At 36.8% G+C, this 12,429-nt stretch overlaps 1 protein-coding gene across 1 annotated transcript in view; it reads right to left on the bottom strand.

Moving 5' to 3' along the window:
- Positions 1-6: 6 nt before the first annotated feature.
- The window catches only part of LOC110446807 (ammonium transporter Rh type A-like), a 53,273-nt gene continuing 40,850 nt past the window's right edge, over positions 7-12,429 (bottom strand). Inside the window, exons 6-10 of the mRNA XM_021492119.1 lie at positions 8,015-8,152; positions 7,207-7,340; positions 6,780-6,964; positions 6,192-6,333; positions 7-313 (exon numbers count right to left, since the gene is read on the bottom strand). Of these exons, the coding sequence (XP_021347794.1) occupies positions 292-313; positions 6,192-6,333; positions 6,780-6,964; positions 7,207-7,340; positions 8,015-8,152 (621 nt within the window). The 3' untranslated portion in view covers positions 7-291. The remainder of the gene's footprint in view (positions 314-6,191; positions 6,334-6,779; positions 6,965-7,206; positions 7,341-8,014; positions 8,153-12,429) is intronic.

Genomic DNA, 12,429 nt, shown 5'->3' with positions numbered 1-12,429 from the left:
GGGGCAGATGTACTTCTATTATACATTTTTTACTTATTTCTTCGTTTCGATTTTAGTGAATTTATTTCGTTGTCGTGTTTAATAAATTGCATTATTTGATTTTTATATCATTCATATAATTGCTGTCATTCATGCCTTGTGTCTGAGAAGGTCAGTCTATACTCTTTCGTTTCGTTTTGACACTTGGAACTTACTTGTATCTGATTCGGAGGATTCCGTGCCGTGACGTCACACTACCACATTACACACACCAGCCCGGGGGATATACTGAAACCACTTACTACATCTTGTCTACTCTTTTTCCATTAAGTGACTGAAAAGAAAATGATAGCATTGATGCAGAAAATAACGTAGAAATATTTCCTGGAAAGAGGAATCACTTAGATACAGCAAAACCTTTTTCCGGACTTTTGTGCACTCCATATATGAGTGGGAAAAGTGCTCGACTTTATCAATATACAAAGAAGAAAATATACTTGTGTCATATAAAAAAGTTGCTCGTAAAATAAAAACCTGTCTTAGGTATTCATTCCGAAATTCAGTTTTTCCTAAAGATAGATTTATCGTTGATAAATTGATATCGACAATAGTCTTTTATTACTAATATAGATATTTTTTATATGAAGGAAAATATATAATTTATCAATAGCTGGAATAAGAAACATCCGATTGTTTTCTGTGACATTTAAATTCTTAACATTCGCCTGCTTTATTGACAGCCTAATTACTAAGAATTAACATACGCCTGCTTTATTGACAGCCTAATTACTGAGAATTAGCATACGCCTGCTTTATTGACAGCCTAATTATTGAGAATTAACATACGCCTGCTTTATTGACAGCCTAATTTTTGAGAATTAACATACGCCTGCTTTATTGACAGCCTAATGATGGAGAATTAACATACGCCTGCTTTATTGACAGCCTAATTATTGTGAATTAACATACGCCTGCTTTATTGACAGCCTAATTATTGAGAATTATCATACGCCTGCTTTATTGACAGCCTTATTATTGAGAATTAACATACGCCTGCTTTATTGACAGCCTAATTATTGAGAATTATCATACGCCTGTTTTATTGACAGCCTAATTACTGAGAACATACGCCTGCTTTATTGACAGCCTAATTACTGAATACATACGGCTGTTTTATTGACAGCCCTTACTACTGAGAACATACGCCTGCTTTATTGAAAGCCTAATTACTGAGAACATGCGCCTGCTTTATTGACAGTCTAATTACTGAGAACATACGCCTGTTTTATTGACAGCCTTATTACTGAGAACATACGCCTGCTTTATTGACAGCCTAATTACTGAGAACACAAGCCTGCTTTATTGACAGCCTAATTACTGAGAACATACGCTTGCTTTATTGACAGCCTAATTACTGAATACATACGCCTGTTTTATTGACAGCCTTACTACTGAGAACATACGCCTGCTTTATTGACAGCCTTATTACTGAGAACATACGGCTGCTTTATTGACAGCCTAATTACTGAGAATATATGTCTGCTTTATTGACAGCCTAGTTACTGAGAACATACGTCTGCTTTATTGACAGCCGGCTTTTTACTGAAACACACGCCTGCTTTATTGACAGCCTAATTACTGAGAATAACGCCTGTTTTATTGACAGCCTAATTACTGAGAATATACGTCTGCTTTATTTACAGCCGGCTTTTTACTGAGAACACACGCCTGCTTTATTGACAGCCTAATTACTGAGAATATACGTCTGCTTTATTGACAGCCTAATTACTGAGAATATACGTCTGCTTTATTGACAGCCTAATTACAGAGAACATACGCCTTCTTTATTGACAGCCTAATTACTGAGAACACACGCCTGCTTTATTGACAGTCTAATTACTGAGCCTGCTTTATTGACAACCTTATTACTGAGCCTGCTTTATTGACAACCTAATTACTGAGCCTGCTTTATTGACAGCCTTATTACTGAGAACATACGCCTGCTTTATTGACAGCCTTATTACTGAGAACATACGCCTTCTTTATTGACAGCCTAATTACTGAGAACATACGCCTTCTTTATTGACAGCCTAATTACTGAGAACATATGCCTGCTTTATTGACAGCCAGCTTTTTACTGAGAACACACGCCTGCTTTATTGACAGCCTAATTACTGAGAACACACGCCTTCTTTATTGACAGCCTAATTACTGAGAACATACGCCTGCTTTATTGACAACCTAATTACTGAGAATATACGTCTGCTTTATTGACAGCCGGCTTTTTACTGAGACCACACGCCTGATTTATTGACAGCCTAATTACTGAGAATATACGTCTGCTTTATTGACAGCCTAATTACTGAGAATATACGTCGGCTTTATTGACAGCCTAATTACTGAGAACATACGCCTGTTTTATAGGCAGCCTTACTACTGAGAACATACGCCTGCTTTATTGACAGCCTAATTACTGAGAACACACGCCTGCTTCATTGACAGTCTAATTACTGAGCCTGCTTTATTGACAACATTATTACTGAGCCTGCTTTATTGACAGCCTAATTACTGAGAACATACGCCTGCTTTATTGACAGCCTTATTACTGAGAACATACGCTTGCTTTATTGACAGCCTAATTACTGAGAATATACGCCTGCTTTATTGACAGCCTAATTACTGAGAACACATGCCTTCTTTATTGACAGCCTAATTACTGAGAACATGTGCCTGCTTTATTGACAGTCTAATTACTGAGAGCATACGCCTGTTTTATAGACAGCCTTACTACTGAGAACATACGCCTGCTTTATTGACAACCTAATTACTGAGCCTGCTTTATTGACAACCTAATTACTGAGCCTGCTTTATTGACAGCCTAATTACTGAGAACATACGCCTGCTTTATTGACAGCCTAATCACTGAGAACATACGCCTGCTTTATTGACAGTCATACGCCTGCTTTATTGACAGCCTAATTACTGAGAATATACGTCTGCTTTATTGACAGCCTAATTACTGAGCCTGCTTTATTGACAGCGTAAATACTGAGAACTGAACAAATATCATAACTTTAAAAGATAATCTAGATTGGATTTCAACGATATAAAAACGATAATGTCATTGCATTCAAACTGTTCATTATCCCAAGCAATTAGTACATTTGATAATAGTACTGACTACATCTACATCTGTAAATAGATGACAATAGATTTGAGTTCGTTGTTTACATGTGACATATGAAAGATGATGTTAAATTGGGAATACAAAATAAAAGATTAGAATTATTTCCGAAAATCAAACACAGCACCATAGGTTGTAAATATATAAACACAATGTTAAACAGTCATTCTTTCCCCTGGAATTACAAACAAAGACAGGGTTTCTGTTAATATCTGTTCTGTTAATAGGTTGAGGCACGTTTGTTTGACTTATCACAGCAAACTCTTACACTTTTTCTGAAAACTGAACCTCGGTTTCAAGATGGAGAATGTCGATAACTTTGATGCTCATTCAAAAAAATGAAGAAGATTTCATGATAATTTAAGTGATTTAACTGGCTGGTTTTGAACGTAAGAGTTATAGTGACATCTAACTTCGTCGTAAATAGTGACAAAGAGTCATTCTCTGAGCCTACATAGGAACAATATATTTTAAAAGAAGACAAATAAATTAAAATGCTATTATGATAGTAAACACTACATAATTATGCATATCTAAGAAGCGTTGATGTTGCATTACGCCATCCTGTACTCCTCTTGAGTTTTCGAAATGATCCTTTAACTGTAAGAAACGGTTCCGAAAGTCAGTCAATTTTCGACTTACACTAATGTCCTCGACAATGTTGAACCCCACCACCTACCAAAATGTTGTAAAGTTCTTTGCATTATTAACCTAAATACTAGCTAAGTTTAGCGATTCGTTGTAGAAAAACGCCCTAACGTTGATAGAGAAGTAAATCAGACAAACATAATTAAAATAGATATGCGAAATATTTAATTTGCGACCAACTATTCATGCTAAAAAAGTAAAAAATATTAAGTTCTCGATGCGATGTAGGAGTGATTAATAACTATGATAATATACAGATATTGAAGAAAATTGTAGGCAAATAATACAAAATATATCAGTTTATAATGCTTATTACATGTATATATTAATGAGAATGAATTGAGTATTGAGAATAATATGCTAAGGTAGGTACAAGATATACTTTACATCTGCTATACAAAAAAAATGATTTGTGTAAAATAGTGTATAAATGTATAAAAATGTGTGTCAAAAAGCTCAATGTCATTGTCAACTCAAAAGGATGCTGATGCAATGCTTCAAGGAAATAAGTTGATGTGACGTCAACATTTTTACAGCCTCGGTATGAAGTCGTCGAATAGGCTATATTTCTGTAATATACCTTTTAGGAGATGTTCTCAATAAAAGAACGTGCTGGAATAATCACTAAATGCCAATTACAATTGTCCTATTTCAATACATCAGCTTCGTATAACTCCAGTTAGACTTTTCCCCAATGCTAGACTTTCCAGGTTAAATCGTTTAACTTTAAAACAGGCAACACATAAAGTGATGACGTCGTATACCACACTGTTTGGCACGATATTGTCATTCTAACGTCTGATTGGTTGAAGTTGCTTGGCGATGAATACGTGAGCAATTTTGTGTTTTGGGCAAAATTATTCTGTTTAATCAGCAATTAATAAATATTCATTGTTTATGAACTAAAAAGTTGTCTGCCTTTTTTCGGTATATACCGCATGACTCCAATATTTATCATGGTTATTTCGCCACGAGTTTTCACCCGGTTGTGATATATTCAGACCTGTACTCCTCCTTCTCGGTTATTATACAGAACCTGTACCCTTCCTGTGTATAAACGGTAAAGGTAAATCATCACAAGGTGATACTTCACATTTTGAAGGGAATTATTAGACTGTTGTGTATGGAAGGTGGGCACATTGTAAAATGTAAACATGTACTGAGGTACGGAATTATTAGACTGTTGTGTATGGAATGTGAGCACATTGTAAAACGTAAACATGTACTGGGGTACGGAATTATTAGACTGTTGTGTATGGAATGTGAGCACATTGTAAAACGTAAACATGTACTGGGGTACGGAATTATTAGACTGTTGTGTATGGAATGTGAGCACATTGTAAAATGTAAACATGTATTGTGGTACGGAATTCTGAGGTACAAGTTGTGAATAAATAACTTTGCTTTAAAAATTTGAAGATTCAGGACAACTTTACCACGACATAATGGAGCTCCGGCTTCCATGACAACATGGAACTTGGGCTTCCATGACAACATAGAGCTTGGGCTACCATGACAACATGGAACTTGGGCTTCGTTGACAACATGGAGCTTGGGCTACCATGATAACATAGAGCTTGGGGTACCATGACAACATGAAGCTTGGGCTACCATGACAACATGAAGCTTGGGCTACCATGATAACATGGAGTTTGGGCTTCCATGATAACATGGAGTTTGCGCTACCATGATAACATGGGGTTTGGGCTACCATGTCGCCATGAAGCTTGGGCTTCCATGACAACATGAAGCTCGGGCTACCATAACAACACAGAGCGTGTGCTACCATGACAACATGAAGCTCGGGCTACCATAACAACACAGAGCGTGTGCTACCATGACAACATGAATCTTGGGCTACCATGATAACATGGAGTTTGGGCTACCATGACAACACAGAGCTCGGGCTACCATGACAACACAGAGCTTGGGCTACCATAACAACACAGAGCTTGGGCTACCATGACAACATGAAGCTTGGGCTACCATGATAACATGGAGCTTGGGCTACTATGACAACATGGAGCTTGGGCTACCATGACAACATGGAGCTTGGGCTACCATGATAACATGGAGCTTGGGCTACCGTGTGTTGACGTACTGGGTGTACGTAACTATAACACTACAATGTCAGTATCAATGGAAGACGACTGTTCGTATGATAAACTAATGAGCGTATAGGAAGGTCAATCAAGTCTTAAAATATAAAAAAAAATAGGGTTATATTCATTATTATGCGTATATAAAACTGTGTAAAATATCCGGTAGTGAGGATTTCATCATCTAGGACCTCCATTCTGGGACTATATTTTATATATAAGGAGAGTCGAGAAGGGTGTTGTCCCTTATCGTATAAGGACAGTCGAGATGTGTCCCTTACATTCGAGTATCCTCCTTGATTCCGTTCATTCCACCTTCCCCGGAAGAGGGGAAACCCTGCTCCGCAACCTCAAAGAAATCGCCATCATCAAACAGCCCGTCACCTCTGGGGTTGTCCCACAAGGGTAGTTTCATCAGCAAGCCTACAAGGTAAACAGTACACGTAGTGTGTAAACAGTACACGTAGTGTGTAAACAGTACACGCAGTGTGTAAACAGTACACGTAGTGTGTAAACAGTACACGCAGTGTGTAAACAGCATTTGGTAATAAAAAAAGAGTTGGCAATATATTGAATATAAATGAAAGAATTGAGAATATTAAATGAAAACGGAGACTTTAAAAGGTTATAGTCGGGCGATGTGAAGGCAAGGCGATATGTTTGGAGGTGTCAGTTGTCATATTGAGTTCAAAACATATAACAGCGGGATGGAGGGCGCAATGGTGAATGTGGCTTTATAATGATTATATAGACAGATACTTCTAACGCAGTATTTCGACTGAATGGAATGATAATTTCCAAAGAAAACGTTTGTCAGAAAATTCATCAAAAATGTGAAAACAAATGCACAAATGAAATTTGATATTTACCAGTCAGCGCTCCCCCTACGATAGCTATTACTAGAGTAACGCCCAGGGCCGCAAATTGATATCCACCCTGCTCGTGTGAAGTACGTCCTAACCCCGCACTCCAACCCGACTGTAGGCCGTCGTGGTACTTGGTATAATCTGTCGAGTTGTATGTAGGGGCGATCCCGGGGAAGATCTCAAATAAACTGAAAACAGAAGAAATTTACATTTAAAACAGACTGAAAGTATACAACCGACTTTTAAGACAAAATGTCACATACATGTTAAATTCGTCTGGCCAGACTGCTTAGAAACCATGTACGACCCGTTCATGTTACAAAAGTGATGTACCACTTAAAACAAAAGTATCATTGAAAATAGACTAAACATCCAATATATAAATCAACACCATTGTTTTCTCACACCCGTTTTATGCTTGTTTACTTACCTTTCTCCCCATTTGTCATAGTTTGCTAATGCTGCTGCGCATGCTCCGGCTACTCCCGCCAGGATTCCCGGCATGCCGTGTAAATTGTTTACTCCGCATGTGTCATGGATCTTTAGTTTGCTTGCCAGAAATGGCTGAAAGGGAGAAATATAGTGGATAATGTTGTAGACGAGGTGCCGGCAGAGGTGGAATACTTGGGGAATACGGGATATATATATTGTTAAGGGCGCATACTTTAAAATATTTAACAGTATGTCTGAGCTTGCTTGATGATAATGTCTGAAAACTGGAAGGGAAATGAAACACACTACGCACATTTACACTTGCCTAGTAATGTAGAAGTGAGTTTTCAATAGAACCTAGCCGGTAGTTTCTGAGCAAATGTAATAATACAACATACAATCTCTTTATTTTAAGCAATTATGATACGTCTACAAGCTTTCGTAACTTGTATGAATCATTCTTGTTGGAAAGCGCACAGCGAGTCTTGATTTTAGGAGAAAGCCTTATTCACTTCGTCATGTTACTAACAATAAAACCACTAAAACTCGGAGAAAATGGATGGAAACCGTTTGGTTGACGAAAAATAAGATCTGGTAACAGTAAGAGGAAGAAAAGCAAATAGAAAAGCGAGTTCGAACAATTGGTTGAGGGCCTTGACTACCGGGACAAATCACGGTATTCAAGATTTGCTCTATCACTTGTCAATGTTGTTCGTTATTCGCTGTTGGGGCGCATTTCGTAAGCGGCTGATTAAGTCTCTCTGTTTCCGGTACATATACACTGTGTCCAGACAATGTGAACTAACCGTGAAGAATTTGTATCCGAGGACAGAAATGATTCCGGCCACAGAACCAATCAGCATGGCTCCCCACGGGTCGAGTGGCATGTTGGCTGTGGTCCCGACAGCCACACCTCCCGCCAGCGTGGCGTTTTGGATGTGGACCTGAAAAAGATGTTTCACTCTCAGTTTTATGGGCTTTTAAAATCATCGATCTAGTAAATTAAGTATAAACCCCTAAATGAACGTACCTCATAATAACAATAAGCTATACATACACTCCATAATAACAATAAGCTATACATATTCCAGTTTGAATATATATATTGCGATATACCACACAAATGAAAACAAGTCTGAGTACTAATAGATTAACGTAACACAAACATTTGGTAAAAACAAAGTAAGGACGATGGTAATACAAACAAAGTAAGGAGAATGGTAATACAAACAAAGTAAGGACAATGGTATTACAAACAAAGTTAGGACAATGGTAATACAACCAAAGTAAGGACAATGGTAATACAAACAAAGTTAGGACAATGGTAATACAACCAAAGTAAGGACAATGGTAATACAAACAAAGAAAGGACAATGGTAATACAAACAAAGTAAGGACAATGGTATTACAAACAAAGTTAGGACAATGGTAATACAACCAAAGTAAGGACAATGGTAATACAAACAAAGTTAGGCCAATGGTAATACAAACAAAGTAAGCCCAATGGTAATACAAACAAAGTAAGGAGAATGGTAATACAAACAAAGTAAGGGCAATGGTAATACAAACAAAGTAAGGACAATGTTAATACAAACAAAGTTAGGACAATGGTAATACAAGCAAAGTAAGGACAATGGTAATACAAACAAAGAAAGGACAATGGTAATACAAACAAAGTAAGGAGAATGGTAATACAAACAAAGTAAGGAGAATGGTAATACAAACAAAGTAAGGACAATGGTAATACAAACAACGTTAGGAGAATGGTAATACAAACAAAGTAAGGACAATGGTAATACAAACAAAGTTAGGCCAATGGTAATACAAACAAAGTAAGGACAATGGTATTACAAACAAAGTTAGGACAATGGTAATACAACCAAAGTAAGGACAATGGTAATACAAACAAAGTAAGGACAATGGCAATCCACACAAAGTAAGGACAATGGTAATACAAACAAAGTAAGGACAATGGTAATACAAACAAAGTAAGGAAAATGGTAATACAAACAACGTTAGGAGAATGGTAATACAAACAAAGCAAGGAGAATGGTAATCCAGACAAAGTAAGGACAATGCTAATACAAACAAAGTAAGGAAAATGGTAATACAAACAAAGCAAGGAGAATGGTAATCCAGACAAAGTAAGGACAATGCTAATACAAACAAAGTAAGTACAATGGTAATACAAACTAAGTAAGGACAATGGTAATACAAACAAAGTAAGGAGAATGGTAATCCAGACAAAGTAAGGACAATGGTAATACAAACAAAGTAAGGACAATGGTAATACAAACAAAGTAAGGACAATGGTAATACAAACAAAGTAAGAACAATGGTAATACAAACAAAGTAAGGACAATGGTAATACAAACAAAGTAAGGACAATGGTAATACAAACAAAGTTAGGACAATTGTAATCTAGACAAAGTAAGGACAATGGTAATCTTGACAGAGTAAACATTTACTGACCATAAGACTGTTTAGTCGATAAGTGAATCACCAATGATAAAAAGATCAAACATTAAACATAATGTAGAAAGGGGCACGTCGTCTCTAAAATCCCCAATTCAGACACAAATTTACAACCTCTGGCTGACGACAGATATTTCATAATAGTGAAACAAGGCCATTCAAGTTTACGATATATTTGTTATGGTTTTATGAAGTCATTATTAACTGATTACATATGTTGTTAAAAATAAATGATATTGTTATATTTTTCGCTTTGTAGGAAATCATTGTTATTTCATGTTGGCTAGTTGTTCCCCATTGGACAAATTTCTTCATAAAACACATATTTTTCATACTCTACCAACTATAAACATGTAAAATGTTATCGATACATACGTGTATGTAAAGAGATCGTGTGACAAGTGCGCAGAGGGGCACCATACCTAAGGACAGCTGCTAAGGCACATGCAAATACTGGTATGAGTTTCAACATTACACTCTTCTCAAGTTACACGTATCTTTGTCAGTACTTGGGCGCTGCATATGTCAACTTAGACCTATGATAATTAGAATTACAATATATGGCCGTCTGAAGTCGAGCCTTTTATTCGTTTGATGATAAGATAGAAATTATCTGTATATCATATACGGCTAATATTGATGATAATGTGAATTATGATGTCTCGTTTAATGTCTTTATTATAGTTTGATCTCGACCGTACCTGAAATTGACCTGATATATGCTAAACGCCATAACGAACCAATCGTTTGTCTTAATACGGCCGTCTAACTTCTCTACCAGCCCAGTAAACCCACTTCAGGTACATCGTTACCTCCTGTGACAAGAATGTACGGTGTATTTAAATCAGCAGCGCCTGTCCTGGTATACTTACAACAACACCGGTGTATATTTGTGTGATGAACCTGTGTAAAATGTTCTATTGTTTTATGTGTATATTTCTCTGTGCTGTTAATTACAATGAACTGTTAGCTCCAGCAATAACTCCACAGAGCTACCGCTGTATTGTGTTAATTTACAATAGATATATACATATGTGTGTGTCCGATTTACGCGTGGCCATACCACGTTAGTTACGCCTCACCTACTTCCAACAACACCATTGTTTGTTATTGTTGAGTACAGCGGGATGCAAGATCAGATTCGTATTACCAGGTGAAATTTTCCTGTTTGTTTACAAACAGATGTACTTATGTTGTTGTAAACAATCGGATACACAAGTAATACGTTAGAACCATCTGAGTTTGGTAAGAAGAATAGATGTAATCCTCCTCAAAAGTCTCTTGTCACCTGGCCGTCCATCTGATAATCCATTTGTTGTCAACCTCTCAAGTCCCCCACCACTGACCGTTCATGGTAATTGCTATACTAGGTTAATGCTGAATGGTATAAAGTGGTACATGGACGGTACGCGTGTGTACGGGCAATGCCGCTGTATTACCAACTAGTAGTAAGGAAGTTCACCCCTGAGAAGTAAAATACCCTTGTATTAAACATTTTTTCTTATATGGACTTTTGAAAAAAGGAGGATATAAGAAAAAAGAAAATACAAAGAAAGTTGTATGCCCATGTGCTCGTTGTTTGTTATGATCGGTCAAACATACTAATTCAACATAATGTGTAACTTTTAGTGACGATGATATAATAATATTGATAATAATAATATAATAATAATAATAATTCGAGGTTCTTATATACCGCTTTATCACAACCTAGTTCGTAGGTTGTCTCAAAGCGGTTCACAAATTATTATCCGTGGTTATAGGGCCTTTGCACCCAGCCAATATCTTGCAGCCATTTTGGCGCTCACAGCTAGCATTCAACGATTCTAGCACTGCCCAACCACGTACTCATTCACAGCTGAGTAGACTGAAACAATCATTCGGTCACGAGCCCGGCGTCCTACATGTACCACCAGACTACCGGGACACGTAATGCAGACCTAATTCATACAATACCTTTCAAGTGAGCCATCAGAATTATGAATGTTTACACAATAGATTAAAATTGTATTTTCTTTTAAATTATGGAAGCGAAATTTCATTAACCAATATTTTTATCTCAGAACTGCAATTTATGTTACCCCTACCACAATTTACTAAGTGCAAAAATACTTATTTTTCACCTTTTTTCAGAATTTACGACTGATATAAACAGTTCTGGTATTAAACTTCTACTAAAATTAAATGGACCAACAGAAAATGTGTCTATCTTCCTAAAACAGTCAAAAACTTTGGAAATATTTCATCATATTGAACATTTAAAACTTGCACAGCACTAGTGAACTTGCTACGGTTAAAAGTGGTGATACAATGACAATTTTAGTAATTGATATAGCGTCAAAAAGGTGGTGATTCAGTGACAATTGTAGTAATTGATATAGCGTCAAAAAGGTGGTGATACAGTGACACTTGTAGTGATTGATATAGCATCACAAAGGTGGTGATACATTTACACTTGTAGTTATTGATACAGCGTCACAAAGGTGGTGATACATTTACACTTGTAGTTATTGATACAGCGTCACAAAGGTGGTGATACAATGACACTTGTAGTTATAGATATAGCGTCAAAAAGGTGGTGATCCAGTGACACTTGTAGTGATTGATATAGCGTCACAAAGGTGGTGATATAGTGACACTTGTAGTGATTGATATAGCGTCACAAAGGTGATGATACAGTGACACTTGTAGTTATTGATATAGCGTCACAAAGGTGGTGATACAGTGACACTTGTAGTGATTGATA

This window comes from Mizuhopecten yessoensis, unplaced genomic scaffold (genome assembly GCF_002113885.1).
Source record: "Mizuhopecten yessoensis strain PY_sf001 unplaced genomic scaffold, ASM211388v2 scaffold3007, whole genome shotgun sequence".
NCBI classification, from domain to species: Eukaryota; Metazoa; Mollusca; class Bivalvia; order Pectinida; family Pectinidae; genus Mizuhopecten; species Mizuhopecten yessoensis.
This window is presented reverse-complemented; position numbering and strand designations above follow the sequence as displayed.